Source organism: Tauraco erythrolophus, chromosome 4 (assembly GCF_009769465.1).
Source record: "Tauraco erythrolophus isolate bTauEry1 chromosome 4, bTauEry1.pri, whole genome shotgun sequence".
NCBI lineage: Eukaryota > Metazoa > Chordata > Aves > Musophagiformes > Musophagidae > Tauraco > Tauraco erythrolophus.
In genome coordinates, this window is record NC_141468.1 from 35,463,912 (window position 1) to 35,482,547 (window position 18,636).

The following is an 18,636-nucleotide window of genomic DNA, read 5'->3' on the forward strand; positions in this document are numbered from 1 at the left end:
GAGGTCTTAGACCTGAATTTTCTGCTCCCAGAAGTTATGTCTTTAGTCTGTCTTGGCTTTGTTCCTGTCCTGTAGGTTGATATCCTGTATTCCTTGAACAGCTGTTTGGATTCTCTTTTGAACACTTCAGGAACTAATGGTAAATCTGAGATTTCCTAGGAAGTATTCTAGTATCTAGCTTAAAGCAGTAGCTTTCTCTAATCTAGGGGTAATCTACCTGTCAGTGTCAACCTTCGTTTCCGGTGAAGGAAGTGTAAACAAGTACTTTTAAGCTCTGAACTGGATCTCCATTCTTTTGCAACCATACATTAGTATGTCCATTTACTGAGCTTATTTCAACCTCATGCTCTCATTTTTAGTATTTTGTCATTTCCATGCTTCTCTCTCCCTGTCTTCCATCAAGGTCACTCTCTTTGTAGAACTTGTTTCAGTCATCTCTGACTGTCTGTCTTCTTGTTTCAGTCATCTCTGATTGTCTATTTTCTTGTTTCATTTTCCCATCAAAAATGATCAGATTTTTCAACACTGATAAGAGTCTTTGTTAAACTTTTCAAGCATATATAGATTTATGTTCATATGATTATATAAATAAATCTAAAATATTGCATTCTGATTCTTCAGCCGACACAGACATTTTCATGAGATTCCTATTTATGTGACAAGATAAAACACAGCATCTATATTCTAGCTTCATGCATTATATGTATACTGAGCATCACCACTTGTACTTGTCATTTATGCTTGAAGTTTTACCACATTAACTCTGCTAAACAGTAGTTAAGCCGGCGGTGTGCCTCCTAGGTTAATATGTACCCAGGTTAAAATGCAAGGGCATCAGCACTAGCTTAGTTTTCCACGGACTGTCTTTCAAAACAGAGGTGGAACAGAGTTGTCAGTTACAATGCCACAGTGCGCTCATACAATCAGGTTACTCAGTCCTGGGCTGAGAAATTTTTAAACACATTTTTCTGGGCAAGTACTTATGATTAACAATGAGAACTCAGAGGCATTGAAACCGGAGTCTAGGGACCGGTTCAAAGATGACCTATCGTACTTAAGGCAGGGAGGATGAGACTTGAATAAAGCAGAAAGTATATATTTGATATAGAGGTGATATAACTTAAATATAAAGTAAATGAACTGTGAATATGTATTTACTTTACCTATTACAATAGTGGATATCCAGTAAATATAGTATCTTTATCTTTTCCTGAATAAAGTGAATTTTGTTGTCTCATACCCCTTGAGAATATGTAGTATTTTTTGAGAATACCAATAATCTAACTGAATTTTTTTCTTCTCTTTAAGTTATAAGGCCAAGGTTGTGGTTTTTTTTTTTATTTGTTTGTTTTGGGTTTTTTGTTTGTTTGTTTGTTTTAAGTCCTTCTGTTTATACTTAATCATTGGAGAGCTTTTTGTTTCTCATTTATCAATAAAAATTTCCAGAAGGTATTAAGACAATGTGATCTGGGCTCTGGAGGAGGGACTTAACATTTTCCCCAAATATAGTGTTTCCCTCCTTGTGCAAAGAGAGCAAGGCAAAGAGCTGGAGCTCATTCAAATGGTCTACTTAGAAAAGCCCGAATAATAGTGCTCTTGGGCTATGTTAATATCATAAGGGAAATATATGTAAACATAGACAGTATGAATGAAATAAAGGTGATTTTAATTGTACATTATAGCTAATTCACATACTAAACTATTATTTTATTTTTTTAGAGTCTAAAAGGTTAAAGCTTAAGGCAAAATAAGGCAGTCTTGTTACGTATTCTCCACAGCATTATGCTAGATGTGAAACAGCTTACCAGCTTCATTGGAAGCTGCTTACCAACATTATTAGTACAGAATTTTGCAGTTACTGGAAAACATTCATTATTGCTTTGTAAAGGAGGAAATTAAGATACTCATTATAAATCCTTCAAAAGTTATGGAATGAGAAACGGCCAAAGCCTAAGTGAGACATTGAGAAGTCAACTGGTTTTCAACTAAATACCAGCCAGACAATTTTCAACAGAAGGTGTACAATCTTATGCAAAACACTGATTAAAATGCTTAATCAAGTAAGCTGAGATGACAAACAAGACCAGCTGTAGAGCAAAGATTGTACCATATCAGCTGTGCACACAGTATGGCTCAGCCTTGAGAAATGTCCACACGAGAAGTAATAATTGACCAAAAATTGTTGTTCAAAAGAGAATCTGATAAAAAATGTGCTTTTCACCATGTTGATAAAGCAGCATTTTTAATTTGTAACATCTGAACTTTTAAAAAAAGCAACTTTCCCTTTCAAAGTTGGTCTCCTTGAGATTTTTCTCCTTTGTTCTTTTTTAAAGAATATATTGGTTTTCTCTACAGTGTGTCTTATGAATATGTATAGGGTAGAAGTATATTTTAATGAGTGACCATTAGCTGACTTCATATGGCTTTGTGTGTAGACAGTAGATAAAGAATAAACATCTGAAACAAATGGCAAATAACTGTGCAACCGTGATCTAATATTATTTGCTTTCTTCTGACTGATATCAATCCTGTGTCCCCATGGGATAAATGTTTGCAGACAGACAGTGATACATATGAAGCCAGGAAAGAAAACCTGAAAAAAATCTTGATTCTTTATTTATATTAGAGAGATTCAATTTCAAATGAAAGTGTAGCTTGAGCACAGACTTTATAATATAGCAGGCTGAATAACAACTGCATATTAAGGATTGTGTTCTCAAGTGTGCTTAAAAATGGAACAAATTTCCTTCCATTCTCTTTGAATGTTCTGTTTACCCAGAGGTTTCGTCATTCTTTCACTCCATATTGCACTAAAGCAACAAAAATACAAAGTTCTGCCTATGCTCAGGTAACTAAGCATTTTGGTTAAAGACTGCTATCTTCTATGCAGATGCGAGAAAGTAATGTTACTACCAGTCATTTCTAGCCATCCTTGACTTCCCAGCCTGCAAAAGTTGGTATCTACTTAGTGTCAAATTGGCTGTGGAACATCTTTCAGCACAAGTCCGGAAGGAATTGTAAAATCCTGTCCCTAGAGTTACAGCAATTTATCTCAGCACTCATCTTGCTGTACCTCCTTTTCCAAAATACCCTCTAGCAACCCATCTAGTACTTTAGAATTCTTCACAAATCATTATCCCCTGTGTGTCTTCAATATTCTTCCCAAACAAGGATCAGTATGAAACATTTTCAGTTGTATCCATTAATGTTTAATAACCAGCTTTCCCCTTTGGTGTTTGTTATACAAAAAGATATCAATATTCTCAGTTGTTAAAAATTGTAATATTTTGTCTTGACTCTGCAGTAGCAAGAATTTTATCTGGAAGCCAAAATTGGGAGTTTCGTATGACTATAAGAGTGTCTTATCTTCCACTTCATTTCAAGGCATCATATTTGGTGGGAAGTCTTCAAAAACACAAACCTTAAAACCTGTATGTGAATAAAAGGAAACTTAATGGTACTATCTTTCTTAATTCAGTATATCTGAGCTGAGCCAATCACACCATTTTAAGGGAATAGCAATATTACTGTGCTGGAAGCCCCAAAGGCCTCCAATATTATGATCCTTTAATATAGACAACTTAAGTGATGATCTCAATTTTCTGAATAATTAATCCCAAAAATTCCCCATTCAGGGAATAGAGACATACTTCATTTTGTGTTCCTCTCTCAGCACTGAGAATACCTTGAACAATCCCAATACAGTTTAGGAGTAATCATTATTTCTCTGCTTTCTGAAAAGATACTACATTCCTTTGTGCATTTTTGACGGGTATTTTTACATTTTAATTATAATTTGAGGTGTTAAACAATTGACTGATTATTCTTAAAGAACACAGTCTGACACAAAAATAGTTGGGTGACTTTTTCAAAGATAAATAGTTGTTATTCAGAATATCAAGTGACTGCAACAGAGTCTGGAGATTTTCCTCTGTTGAAGTGGGACTGATACCTAACCACCTTCCACTGAGTACCTTCCATGTGCACTCTTTATTCTGGAATACCAAAGCAGGTTTTTTTAAAGGGGATTGGACAAAACTGTGAGCATTGTTGCACCTCAAGTGCAGCATTGCACAGGAAATGTGGACAAATAGAAGGATTTCTGAATTGTTGATGGATTATGTTCTCCATGTGGTTGTAGCTTCAGTATAAAAGGGTAATTAAAAATAATTAATGATGTTGCCCGTGAATTTGGCAAAGCCAGGAGCTGAGCAGAAAATTCTTTTAGTTGTATAATCCCTTGTAGTATGATAAAGAAAATACTCTAAAGAGCCATGGGAAGGTTTTTCAGAAGGGCTTCATGAATTTTTGCTGTTTGTTGTCTGTTAACAGCTTTCATTTTCAAGTTAGTTTTTCTAGAAACTATGAGAAACTTTTTTCTGCAGAATTGTTCTCAATCTCTACTTGGAGTGAAAATATAGTCATAGTAGCTGTGCTTGCTGTCAGTGCAGAACAGAAAAGGCCATGTAAAGGAGGTTTCAAGTTCTCTTTTACGTATTCTGAAGCTATGGCTTCTCTGTTCCGGTGATCGTAAAGAAGTGAAATGGATTGAAACCACTCTGAGCCATCAGTACATCACAGCTCTGAATCAACTGGAAAAACAGCACGGTGTCAGCAATGTAGAGATGGATTTTTGTTTAATTAGGTTCTTTGTTCTGGCAAGAGGAAACAGGCAGGTGTCTCAGCAGAGTGGCCTGTTCCCGCACGTCGCTGGGGAACCTCCAAGTGTTCAGATGATTCTCCTGTGGCTTACGTATCTTGTTGTGAGAGAAGACAGAGGGTAAACATCAGAGCTTGAAATCATGTCCTTCATTTTTATTTGAATTTATTAATTCATTTTTACCAGGTTCTGCATGATGTAGACACCAACAGAGATTTTTAAAAGATGTGTTGGTGCTACTTATTTTTACTCTAGTTAACACTTGCTGTTGATCTAGAACACATTGTCTGAAGTGAAAACAATTCCCAGCAATTAAGTGGCAAAACACACCCATTATATCTCACATCACTCAGCCTTCTCTACAAGAAGATTCTTCCTCAATAGTCAATAAGTAGAAGTTAAATAGAGACGAAAACAGCAACCTCTCAAATTATTCATTAGTAATATGCTATTGTCACAAATCATTGTCACAAATGTTTCTTCTTCTTTCACTCCCTCACCTGCTGTAGATTCACCTTAACACTATGTCGTCTCTGCAAGTGTTGCCCATACATTTGTTGGGCTTTTGTCATCCATTAGTTCACCAAATATAGTTTAAAAGTATTAGTGGGAAAGGGAAAGACAGGTAAAAAGGCATCAAGTGACATATGTGTTGTCATTTATGGACACCAACTTTTTTCTGAAGAGCCAGAACTTCAAAACTACACTTGTTAGAACAGCAAATGATGACCTTCTGGCACATTGAAACATAGATTACGTAGAAGTTTAATTGACAGTTTACGAGTCTAACTATGAGTCTCTGAGGGCATTGTGATACACATAAAAATGATGCTGCTGCCAAAGAGTAATAGTTAATGGCCCATGCAGAAAGCTGTCTGCATCTGTTATAGCACATATAGCATGTGAATACATGGAAGCCTTACTGAGAAAATTGTTAGATGGAGATGTTGAAAGAAGACAGACCTGAAATTAAATTTGACCAGTAGAAGTCCTTGTCTTGTGAACATGTCTTGCATGGGACTCCTTTGTGTCTTGGGAGTTGACATTTGACTTTCTTTGAATGCATGCTTAAGCTGGTAGCAGACTCCACAGCAGGTACTCTCATAAGCTTCCTGTTTGCAAAGCCCAGAAGAACAGTTTTAGAGACTTAAGTACTCCTTGTTGATACATTCAGAACTATTGGCAATCTAGCCAGAACTGCTCAGCATCAATGTTGTATTAAGCCAAATCAAACCAGATTTTTTCCCAGTTTTTCATTGCTACTGATAGTGACCTTCCTGAGCTCTGTGTCCTTTATGAGATCAGTAAATTGAACTTGTTGTCTGTGACTGGCAGGCACATTCAGACATCAAAATTTTGCTTAGGTTAAGACAATGTCAGAGAATGAATCACACTTTAATTGCTATGTGCCACCATTAGGTGTATAGTTTCATATATGCTAAAACAAAGAGTCCTATGTTTATATGATATGACTATACTGTCATTAGGATGGGTGACTGTCATTATGATGGAGCCAGTCTCTTCTCACTGGCATCCAATGATAGGACAAGGGGAAATGGATATAAGCTGGAACATAGGAGGTTCCAATTAAACATGAGGAAGAACTTCTTCCCAGTAAGGGTAACAGAACACTGGAACAGGCTGCCCAGAGAGGTTGTGGAGTCTCCTTCTCTGGAGATGTTCAAAACCCGCCTGGACGCGTTCTTGTGTGATCTAATCTAGGTGGTCCTGCTCAGGCAGGGGGATTGGACTAGATGATCCTTTGAGGTCCCTTCCAATCCCTAACAATCTGTGATTCTTTGATTCTATACAGCTGGGAGCCCGGAACCTGTAGTTGCTGTAGTTTGGAGGTAAATGAGGAAATTCTCACATTCCTGCAATATTCCAAGATATTAGGGATCCCACCATAACTTAAAAACTACTACTTGCATTTTACATAAAAACTCCCTTTCAGCATGAACGCATTTTGAACCTTCTGTCCATTCCATCTAGGTAGCAGAGGCTACCAATATGCTAGTCACATGCTGTCTCAATTCTTCAGTGCTTTGCTTTGTAGCTAGGTGTACAAGATTCATAGGCTGAAAGAAGGGATAAATTGTGAAAGAGCCTGATTCTGTAGCTACAGGAGATGAGGAGTCCTGAAGGCTGATTCTTGGCCTAGGTATTTGGTGTCTTTAGGCACTTTGATGCCTAGGCACTTCAGCATTGAAGTCAATGGATGAAGCCTATACAATGGTTAAAGTACTGAGAGATCAGAGAATAAAAATGGGCACTCCCATTTGCTTGTTATAATCAATAGTCTGCTGTGCAAAAGTAAAACAATGCATCTATGGCATTGTTCCCTGTACAGCTCTGCATTTTTAATCTCAAAAATACAGAAACACATCCTGTGGAAACCTGACTCAAGCGCCTATCAAGTACCTCTGCATCTGGTATTTGCATCGGCTGACTCTGCTCACCGGATTGGATCACCCTATCATGATATGATTCATCCATCCTTTATGATCCTTAGGCTGTGCATACTCATCTCCAGGACTTGTCCAAGGAACTTGGGATTCTATACCTTTGTCTGAATCAGCCTGCTGAGGGCAAAAGCCTAATTTTTAGGCATAGGATGTGTGAATATGGCCCTTGGCCTATGACAAACCCTCATCCCTACGAGCTATCACCTGTTTCATTAGCTGAGTTAATGACACTTTGATGAGAAACACTAAGAACTGGGGGAAACTAGATTGAGATTCATGTTACCAGTCTTCCAGTGTCAGCGATGTGAACATCTGAGCAGGTCCTGTTTTAGAGTGAAGAGAAATAGGTATATCTTTACAACAGAGCCTATTTTGAAATGAATTGCGCGCCAGAAATGCCTTTTTCTTTTCATTAACTATAAAAAGAATCTGCATTGGTCTAGATGCATATGGTATATGTACATCAGACATGGCATGACTTCTACCGCTGGCCTTTTACCAAAACCACCGAGCTCCCTACATGAGTAAAGCAAGCTCTCCTGCCGTGTCAGCCTGAGATGGAACTGAGTTGAATGCTTTAAATAAAAATCATGGTGTGGCTTTGTGTCTCACGCTTTGTCTGTAATACATGATATTACCCAGACCTCTGCTTCTGCATTTGTAGCACTAATAAGGAAGCAGTAAAGCAAGAAAAAAAGAGTCTTCTGAAACATGGTGTCAATTGTTCTATAAACAGCAAGTGCTTACCACACGGCAGCCAGTATGTTTTGTTGCATATATACAGTGATTTATGTGCACAGTAGGGGCTTGAAACATGGTAGGCAATGAGATGGCGCAGCTTAGGATTTTTTTGCAGAAGCCCTACTTCAATTGTACAGTTGTTCCTAAACAGTTATTTATATTTATGAAGTGTCAAGGAATTTGCAGTTAAAAGAAAACTGTTCTTTTTTGTTTGTTTTAGATGCATTTTTTAAAATCAAAATTTATTCAGGAATTATTTCTGCTGATATTGAAATGCGACATTTCCAGAATAACTTGAATAGACCTAAAATAATTGCCGACTAGATTTCTCCCTGACTCACCTTTTGATATCTAAAGAAGTTTTTCACCATAAGTTGATTGTGGGCCAGACACTGGCGGGTCCTAACTTGATTTGGAAATTGAAAAGAAGTGCTGGGGAGGGTGACTTTTCTTAAGTTGAGCCTAAAGGGTATATATTTTTAGTTAATCTTGTTTTCTTGTTGAGCTGTTACCCCTGCAACGATTGTGACTATGACGGAAACTGCTATGATAATATTCAAAAACTAAATCAAGATCTACTAGCTAAAAAAGAAGAGGCTTTCTGCTTCCTCAATGAGTGGAGAAATAAATTTGTGTGTATCAGTAAAGATGGCAATAATCAAATAAGTCCTCTCAGTGTTTGTACAAAATAGAGTCTTTAACTGGTTTTGGTGAAAATTCAGATGTAAGACAGCGCACATGTCCAAATGCTGTGGATCAGGAGAATAATAGCTCTAAGATCAACAGTCTGAAACCAATTTATTGGTGGGAAATGTGCAAATGCACAAAATAATATGGGGGTCTGTTGCGGGAGGAACAAAAGTGAACCATAGTTTATTTATCATGCATATTGATCACTGAATTGTGACAGCAAATTAATGTTTTTCAGGATTTACCTACTGTTAAAACAATGTGTTGGTAAGACAAGAACAATGTGTTGGTAAGACAAGAACAATGTGCTGGCTCTGATTAAAATGAGAAAACAATTAGAGAGTAGATTGGAGGGGCCATATTTTGTCTCTGTGATTGCTGTTGCTTTGAAAATGCAAATGCAAAAAATAATTTCTTAAACTGAAGGAGCAATAACCTAACATGAGCTTGACTGTTTTTAGGGTAGGCCTGAAACTGCATTAGGAATGTTTGAAAATGTAGAAAGCAGACAAAACTACTTTAAAATCTTGTCGTGTACTTACAGCTGACGATATTTAGCTTGAAATATATCATCCCCCTTATAGGTCAGTAAGCCTAAGTATAAATATTTGTTACATTTGTTTTCAAACATTTACACATTTTATATATTCCAAAATGCAGCAGAGTGGATTAAAATAAATTAACAGTTATTTCTGAAGGATGAGTAACAAGTTTTTGACGCTTCTGCTCAACTGCCAAAACAATTTCATAATTAAAGAAGGCATTTCATATTATCATTGTGTAAGCCATGGAAGTGTTGAGTTATGATCCACAAAAGACAATTTTCTCCCTACACCCCAGATGAAAGGAGCATAAAAGCACTTTCCATATAGCTTACTTTTGCACATCAAGTGACAGCTCTGCAGTTTTAAATATCTCAAAGAAGATGAGGACAAAAATGATGGATAGAAGCTTTTAATGACTGAATACTAAATGTTTCCCTGGTTTGGTATATCATTACCATCATACAATATAGTACTTGAAGACTGAGATATGATAAAGAATTGATGTGTAGTTAGTGGGACACCTATATATAGCTCTTACCTAAAAACACTTAACAGCAAAGCAAAGGGAGTGTGCACTCAGTGGTATACATTAGCTCTCAGTGACTTCACGAAACACAATTACTTTAACCTGATTTAACCCTGCTCTAGAAAAAAGACACCAACTTTTCAGAAACACGTAAGCGGTGTTGAGTTTTGCAAAAGATACCAATGAGTTCTTTTGATTAAGAAAGTTGGTGCTACGTGAAACCAAGCAACATGCATGCACCTGCCCTGGGAAACTGCCCTCAGACCTGCCTGAGGCTATGGCATCCTTACAATTTCTGAAAACTTTTAGAATTTATGATACTCATTCTTAATCAATTAAATTCCTCAGTTGCAGGACTGAAAATAACATTTGTTGTGTAAAGAGTTCAGGGAGAGTGGGAATGTGATAGTTATGAACTATTTAAAGGCTGAGTTTCAAATTAAGTTAATTTAGTGCTACTTATGAAGAGATTTATGATTTAAAATAAGAAATTTTTAAATCGAAAACAATAAAATAGAAAAAAATAACACTTAGAATAGAATCATAGAATCATAGAATCATAGAATGGTTAGGGCTGGAAGGGACCTTCAAAGGTCATCTAGTCAACCCCCCTGCAACAAACAGGGATATCTCCAACTAGATCAGGTTGCTCAGGGCCTCGTCCAACCTGGCCTGAATGTCCTCCAGGGATGGAGTATCCACCACCTCTCTGGGCAACCTGTTCCAGTGTTCTACAACTCTCATGGTAAAAAATTTTTTCCTAATATCCAACCTGAATCTACCTCCCTCTATTTTAAAACCATTACCCCTTGTCCTATCACAACAGGCCCTCCTGACATCTCTCCCCATCTTTCTTGTAGGCCCCCTTGAGGTACTGGAAGACCGCTATCAGGTCACCCCGGAGCCTCCTCTTCTCCAGGCTGAACAGCCCCAACTCTTTCAGCCTGTCCTCATAGGAAAGGTGCTCCAGCCTCTTATCAGTCACGTAGTTGTATTTTGCCAATTGCAGAGTTATCCAGGCTACTCCATTTTCCAGCAGTAGTACCATAACATCTTGTCCTCCCGGTCGAGTAGTTGCACAACTTCTTTACTGATATAAGATGTTGAAGTCCTACTGTCCATTAGACCTTTCACTGCTTATTGCTCTATGAAAATAATAAAAAAAAATTTCAGAGTTCACCATTTGGTTTATATTTTCTTGTAGATCTTGTCTTCTTCTACATTATGTTGAAGTCTGGAGGGCTGCTCTTACCCTGTTTTGATTTATCAAGTGTGAATAAAGCAATGAAAATCCTCTGCTGAGGGTTGGTCTCTACTTAATGAATGTTACAGCATAAAATGCATCCAGTGCTAGAGAACTTGTCTGGAGTCCATTCTCTTTCAAGACAAAGTTTCTGAACTTTCTTATGTGAAGAAGTACTACTATGAAGCTATTTGATGTACTGTTATACTTCTAAGTTTCTAAAACGCAATTTGCAGATGATAACAGCTTGGCCAGCAGCCCATGCCAAGTTAGTTTGCAGGCAGGATCAGTTTGCGCTCTGAAGATGACAGCATAGTTCCTACTAGTGAAGGATTTGGAAGATACTTGAAGGCATGACCAAAGTATTAGGTCATTTTCTTATTTTTTTTTAAAGAAAGTTTCACTTACAGTTTGCTTATTAACAGAAAAGAACCTTAGCCTTACCTGAAACTCCTGTTGCAGACGTTGCTTCTGCTGGGAAGGATCTTGTGACTTACAACATAGCATCGTTTGACATGACTGTTTCGGGAAGAGAGATCTAAAGCATATGCAGAGCATCCTGAGCAATATGCTCAAAGAGCAACTACACGTAGGGAGTAAATGATCCTTGAGGTGTCTTACTGTTCCACTTAGTATATCTCAGGTATCTGAAGTATCTTTTTGTTTTGTTGGAGTTTTTTGAGTTTTTATAATTTTGCTTTCAGCACTTGTTGTTTCAGTTACTTGCTGTGAAAGTAACTTAGAATCTTGGGTTCTTTGTTCTAAATGATATGACATAATTTTTTAAATTATCGTGGTATATTAGATCAAAAGGGGCAATTGAATTTTCTGTAACAAAAATTATGAATTGTAACATTTTCCTATTACTGATAGTAATACTACTTTTTAAAAACATCATAGTTATTTTCATAGTTACTGTGAAATGAATAATATGAATAATCAACAAAGTCATATTTTTATTTAGCAAATGAACATTTCAGATTCTGTAATGTATGCAAGGCATACTATTTTTTTATGAAAATATTTTGCTGTGACCTGTGTGACTTAAAAAGTCAACAATGTGTATTATGCAGTTTTGTTTGTGTACTTTAATACATTTGTAACCATTTCTCTCATGAGACACTAAATAAAATGAAAGAGTAAAAGTCCTTATATGTAGGGCTACTCCTTTCTGAATTGAAGCAGTGTAATTAATGATTAAAGTATATCACATCTCTTAGGTCAAGAAAAAAATACATTACTTAATTACTTTGTAGTGGCTTTCCCTGTTTTATCTTGATTATGTAGGATGCATGCATACATAGAATTACTGAAGTGATCAATTAGTTTTTATTCTTGAGTATTTCCAGTGTTTTCAAATCTAGTCCAGTAAAAAAAGAGAGAGAGTTTGCTGGCCAGTAATTACATTGTGAAATACAAAGAGAGAGAGAAATATACACACTCACACATCTCTTTATACTAAGTTGTACAAATTAAATGAAAATTTATATTTTTTCTTTTTCTAAAAACATCGTCCTAAGAGCAGCAATGAGTTTTTGATGTTCCTATCTAAAACTTATTTGCACTATGACAGCGTTGAGTGCTTTTCTCCCGTGAGCCATTTTCCACAGTGACTGTCCTTGACCAAACCAGAAAATGAATTTGATTTCTCTAATGCAAAAGGTAATTGGATTTCGCTTTATGGAATGCATCCCTTTAATGACTGTCTCTGCTTCAGCCAATTTAGCTGCAACTGCCCTGACATTGATCTGGTGATATGACTTTAAATAATGCCAAAGCTGGCAGATGAAAGACCAACTGTCTGATATCAGAAAGAACATTTCCTGCCTCGTCTTGGCCATTTTCCTCAGAAAATGTCTCCTTCTTGAATGTCATTCTTATGAACATGCTACTCTAATAATTGTCATAGAGCAGCAGATTGCATCCTTCTACCAATATAATAAGTATTTCCAGAAAGTGTCTGGAAAAAATATTTTGAAATTGAATAAACCTCTCAAATACCTGTTCTTCTTTGCAAATACTCATTGCTATGTAGACTCTTCCTAAGAGAAAAAGCTATTACTAAAGTAGTGGATTAAATCTTTACAGAGATCTTGTTCAGCATTAATATTTATTGAAATATTTATTTAACTAATAGGGATCTTATAAAAAAGTATCATAGCATACTGCTCTGAGAAAAGATTTACCTATATAAAACAATTAGTAAAGATGATATTTCAGAATATAATCTTTCTTTCTCAGGCTAGACTTACTGGAATCATAAAATCCTAGAATGTGTTTTTCTACTTATTTAACATATTATTATCCTTTGGACCCAGCCCTTCAGGCTAATATGCAGAGCACTTTTAACCCCAAATGGACTTGGAATCAAAATTTAGAAGTTGAATGTAGTTTAATATAATTTTAATTTAACCATGGACCTCGTGTTCTTTTTGGTGAACACTATTAGTGTCGTTGATTGAAAGTGGTAGCTTACAGTCTGGATGATAAACTGGAATTTAAAAACTCTGTATATCAAAATAAATGTAGTGGAAAATAAAAACAAGAAATCTTGACTTCAATTTGAAGTTATTTCCTCTGAAATCTTATTAAGAGTTATTTTCAGATTTATCAAAACAGTAATTTTCCATTGTGTACTGATACCAATGACAGATAATAAGAATTTGTTTTACTTATCTGTATTTTGAAGCAGGTGCTCACCTGTATTTCCTTTATCTGTTCAATTATTTCTTAATCTTTATGTATGGGTAGGTTTCCACTCTTCTGAATCTTTTGCACAGTGGAATTGATGAGTTTACTGCAATGTGTCTTTCGGTGCTTTTAGTACAGTTAACTTGAAGTAACAGGTATGAAGACACAGCTTCCCGAAGGTGCAAGTGCCTGAAGGATATTCACCTCCCTCATTTAGCTGAAAGTAGTTTTTAGTACTTTTGTGTTCCACCCACAAGTAGTGCATGCATATGAGTCTCTGGACAGAGAAACAGATGGTCTCGTCAGATAGGAATTACGAAAATGAGAATAAATATTTCATACTTTTTAAATTTTGTGCAAGTTTTAAGGGATTTTTTGTGTCTCCAGTCTCAAGTGTGCTTTTCTTACTGATACCAGGAAGTGAGAGGAGATTATAAATGGCATATAGTGCTAATTCACAGGCTTGCACTCCCTGGCTGCAGGGAGTTCTGATTTGTGGAATCTGAAGAGTGGAAATTCTGCTGACGCTGCTCTCAGTGAAGTGGGTCCCCTCTCCCAGGCTGGACTGGAAGCTTCGTAGCCATAGAGAGATGTAGCTTATGAACTGTAGGTTGCTATAACTTTTAGACTAGTTCTCTTCTTATCTTTGGATCCCCACAGGTTTCTCCTGGTTTTTCAAGGAGTTGCGTGCACTTCTAGGGGCCACATATGTAGGCCAATATACTTTATCTTGATTGCAAATAACTCTAGAGATTCTATTTTTCTACTGTCTAACTGTTAAATTATCAGAACTAAAGCAGGCATGACACACATAAAAGGAAGTGTTCATAAAGTCCCTCTTAGTACTTTCTTTTGTGACATCAGTTTAACTGTGTATTATTTCTTCTCTCCCTGTAGGTCACTGATATGATGCTTCAGGACAAACCCTACCCAGACTGGGGAAGTCTGCCAGAGCTTTCTGGAAGAAAGGAAACATTAGAATCATTTTATTCTGGTAGGAAAATAGTAAAATCTAATTATTGTAAATGAATCTTTTATAGAACATTCAACAATACATCTTCAAATTGTCTTTGGTGGTAAGAAATATAACAATATATGGTTGGAAAAAAGTGAAACTTGGTCTAACAATAATTGAACATTACAAAAGCTGTACATGAGTGAACAATTCCTAATCAAAATAGTTGGTGTAAAAATGTAATTTAAAAATTTATTTATACTGTTTCTTTGTATTCTTTGTATTGTTTATAACTGAATTGCCAAATTTTTCCTATATGTGATAATATTTAGATATCCTGTTGTCAGTCCTTGTAATTAAGGGAAGTAGATATGTGAGTGTTCTTTTGTGACTTAGAAAATAAGTATAGCAATCTTTGAATTAATCCTGAATGGGATTCCAAATGGTGAGTCAGCCTCAGATTATTAATAAAATATTTAAAAATCAATATGAAAAAATTGCCAGAGGTAAGCATTTATTTGACCCCAAACATAGCCTCTTCCAGGCAGATTGTAACTGTTAAAACAGAAAACAAATTGTGACAGGAAACATGGAAGATGGAAATGTATAGTCTAAGAGGAGTATGAACGCAATAGAAAATGCAAAGATTTTTTTCAAGCAGAAAACCTCATGAAAATATCAGCAGACATGCTGTCTTTTAAAGAATAGATTTAGAAGGAATTGTTACAGAGAAAGCTCTAATTATATTTATTTTATGAAAGATTTATTTATATGGATTCTGTTAGAGAAAATGCAATGCAATACTATACTTTTAAAGTAGTAAAAACGTGATATGATATTGAATTGAGGCAATTAAAGGAAATAACATGAGAAATTTAAAGACTAAAAGAAAGCAGAATGAGATGGCTGATTACAAACAAGGTTGATCAGAACTAAAAAGGCTGAGCTGATGTAAATTTTATTAGCACTTAATTGCCTATTGAAAAACTGAATGTTAAAATTTGGCTATTGTTTTGCTTTTATTGCTTTTTTTTCCACAAACTAGAATATTCTACTGGTCTGTAAGTCTGATTCAGTATTAGCTAAATGGATTGAATATATCATCAATAATAGAATTATGAGCAAAACTCTAGATTAAATTCTGCTCAAAGAAGCCAGGGTAGCTTTGCTGAAAGAAAATCTCTGATCTGTTATAACTCTTGAACATGTCATGAAAATAGTGGATGAGGAAGAAATGCTTGATCTAATTTATTTGGACTTTCAAAAGGCTTTTGACAAGTTCTTTACTGAAGGCAATTAAGAAAACCAGTATGCCCCACAGAGCGTGCTGAACATTTAGGAATCATCTTGGAAATGTGCAATGAAAGGTATACATAAAATAATAATGTCCTGCTATGTTGATGATTCAGGGGAGCCATGTCTTTTAATGTTAGAAGTAGTATTCATTATTTGTATACATCATATCTATTAGTGACATGACAGAATTTAAAGATGAGGTGACAAATGCTAACATGGAAGAGAGATCTAAGAAAGGTAGAAAAAATAACATGCTTGGAAAGGTGGAGAGGGCTCAAACAGCTCCTTGTCATCATTGCCAGATGTGCAGAGGAAGATTCTGTCTCTGTGTGCCAGGGTGGGCAAAAAGGTGAAGTAGATGAACAAAAAAGTGCTCAGATAGGTACCAAGTGGGCTAGCAATAATTACAGTGTCCTTTGGTTAAGTCAGCGAAAAGCTCAGTCTAGAACATCATTGATTTTTTTTACCCTTGTCTGAAGAATAGCCTTGTCTGAAAGACTGGAAAGGAGATTAGTTAAGAGTCGAGAAAAACTTAATTACACCAAAAGACTAGAAGAACGGAAAAAAAAGGGTTAAAAGCAAGGTGACATGATAGGGAGATTTAAAATTTACATGCCAGACAGAAGAGAACAATAAAACACTATTAAAAGTACTTAAATATTGTTTCAAGAGATGTTTTGGCTTCTTGCAGTCTGAAATGTTATAAATCTGCACTTTCTTTCAAATAGTATTCACATTAACAAATCCTACCAAAAGTTTTAAATGAAGATAAAGTAAAAAATGATGCTTTTTTTAATGCATAATTCTCATACTAAAGAGTATGCTTAATTGGGATTTCAAACCTAAAGGGTGACATAAATGCTTTTATTTTTAGCTTTAAGCAGTGAAAATAAAATAGCCCTGGGCAAGAGTCTACATTCTGTAAGACATTATTTAGATAGTGCATGTTAGACATCAGTAAAGGTAGACTCTTTTCCCTAATAAGTAGGAAACATAGAGAAGGGAGTTTTATGCATGATAATGTGGGTTATTTGTATTTCATTTATGTTGCTTAAGCAGTGTGATGTGATCAGCATCATTTTTGAAATGTCCTAAATGAAGCATCCTCAATAGTGTGTCCTACACAGATACATGTATGCCAAAATCCATTTATTCAGGGCAGTTCCTAGTGGTACACCTGTTTAGCAGAGACAGTGTAATACGGTGCACTGTATTCAGTTATTCCAAATACTAGGTATGTGATGCACAGTTTAAAGTGGTTGATGAAACAAAAAATTTAGATACATGCTGGACTTGTTTTTCTGTTAACGTAACTTTTATTTTCAAGTTCACTTTGTAAAATTAGAAAATGTCTATAAACATAGCAAAGACAGATGGTTTTCATGTGGATGAAGACATCACCCACTTGTTATAACAGTTGATCAGGTGACTGCTTTGCGTTTCTCATTTGGAAATGTTTCAGCTCTCCAGTGCAACTGATTAGTAAAGGTTTTGATTTAGCTTATCATCTCTTGGTTTAAATCATTTTCTGGAAACATCATCAGCAACTGGTTTTTGGTTGCTCCTGAGGATTCTGGCTGCTGTTTGAATGTCTTCACAATGTAATTCTTCCACAAACAGCTCAGTTGGCTCAAAAATGTCCATTTGCTCTTTGCCTTTGTCAAGCCAATCACTAAGGAGTTCATTGAAGTGCTTTCTACCTTTTTTACAGTGGGATGTTGGGATTTTTGTGATAGAAAAGTCTCCAGTTTGGTCATTTCCAGCTCTGCCAAGTGGCTAATTCCACCATCCAGAGGCACTTTGAATAATGCTGTTACAGACTGTGTTTGTCACAGATGGAATATTTTAACACGGTTATGATTTAGCAGCAATTTAAGATTTATTTATGATATGAAGTAAATCAAAGGTTGAATTTTAGCAGCACTCAATGATTGAACAATTTAAAGATTAACAAGATGATTCAGTAGGATATGTTATAATTAAGACAGCAACTTAATTACACATTCCAAAATTACAAGATTCACACTAAGTTACTACAAGGTATCTTAAATCAATATATATCTGTGTACGTATGTCTAAAGCATAAGCATGCAGACAAAGTATTTGAACCTAGCGAAATAGACAACACACTCATGAAAGCAAATATAGATAGAAGAGACTAGCCTATACCTAAAATTTCCCTCTTGAGTATGGAGTAAATACAGACTGTGCACATCGGTATTCCTCAATGGGCAATAGTTGAGACTCGAGGACCGTAACTTGCCTTGGCTTTCCATCAGCTTTGTCAGCAGATGATCTGCGAAGCTAGTACCCGAGAGGTGTCCTAAATCAGGGAAGATGCTGGTCACAGCCCGCTGCAATCCAGGAGAGTCAAAGGGTCTCACTTAGAATCGCTGTTTATAGGATCTAAGATAATCGACTTTTGTCAGGTACTTTTCCATTTCACCCAGTTTGTGTTAGGTAATCTTTTGGCAACTTTCACAGTGGGCTGCAGGCACAAGGGGTCTCAGGGTTGTTTCCCATGGCTACAGGAGTTCCCAGTGGGATTAGGGAGTGCCTAACCATCCCAACTCACTGTACTTAGGTACGTACCTAAGACAAAAAGGTACCAGACTGTTTCAACTCACTGCTCCAGTAGACGAGATCAGAGATCAGAAATTGATGAGATCAGAGATCAGAAATTGACGGATGATCGCAGCCCACTGCACTTGCAATTGAAACAAGAACAATGTTGGCTGGTGCTGACATTGCAATGTGGCCTGGGGGTGAATTGCACCGTCATGGTGTTTTAGTGCATAGAGATACAATGCAAATGCAAATACAG

At 36.2% G+C, this 18,636-nt stretch overlaps 1 protein-coding gene across 1 annotated transcript in view; it reads left to right on the forward strand.

Moving 5' to 3' along the window:
• The window catches only part of TMEM117 (transmembrane protein 117), a 223,492-nt gene that overhangs the window by 128,889 nt on the left and 75,967 nt on the right, over positions 1-18,636 (forward strand). Inside the window, 2 exon segments of the mRNA XM_086610851.1 lie at positions 14,459-14,501; positions 14,504-14,566. Of these exon segments, the coding sequence (XP_086466977.1) occupies positions 14,459-14,501; positions 14,504-14,566 (106 nt within the window).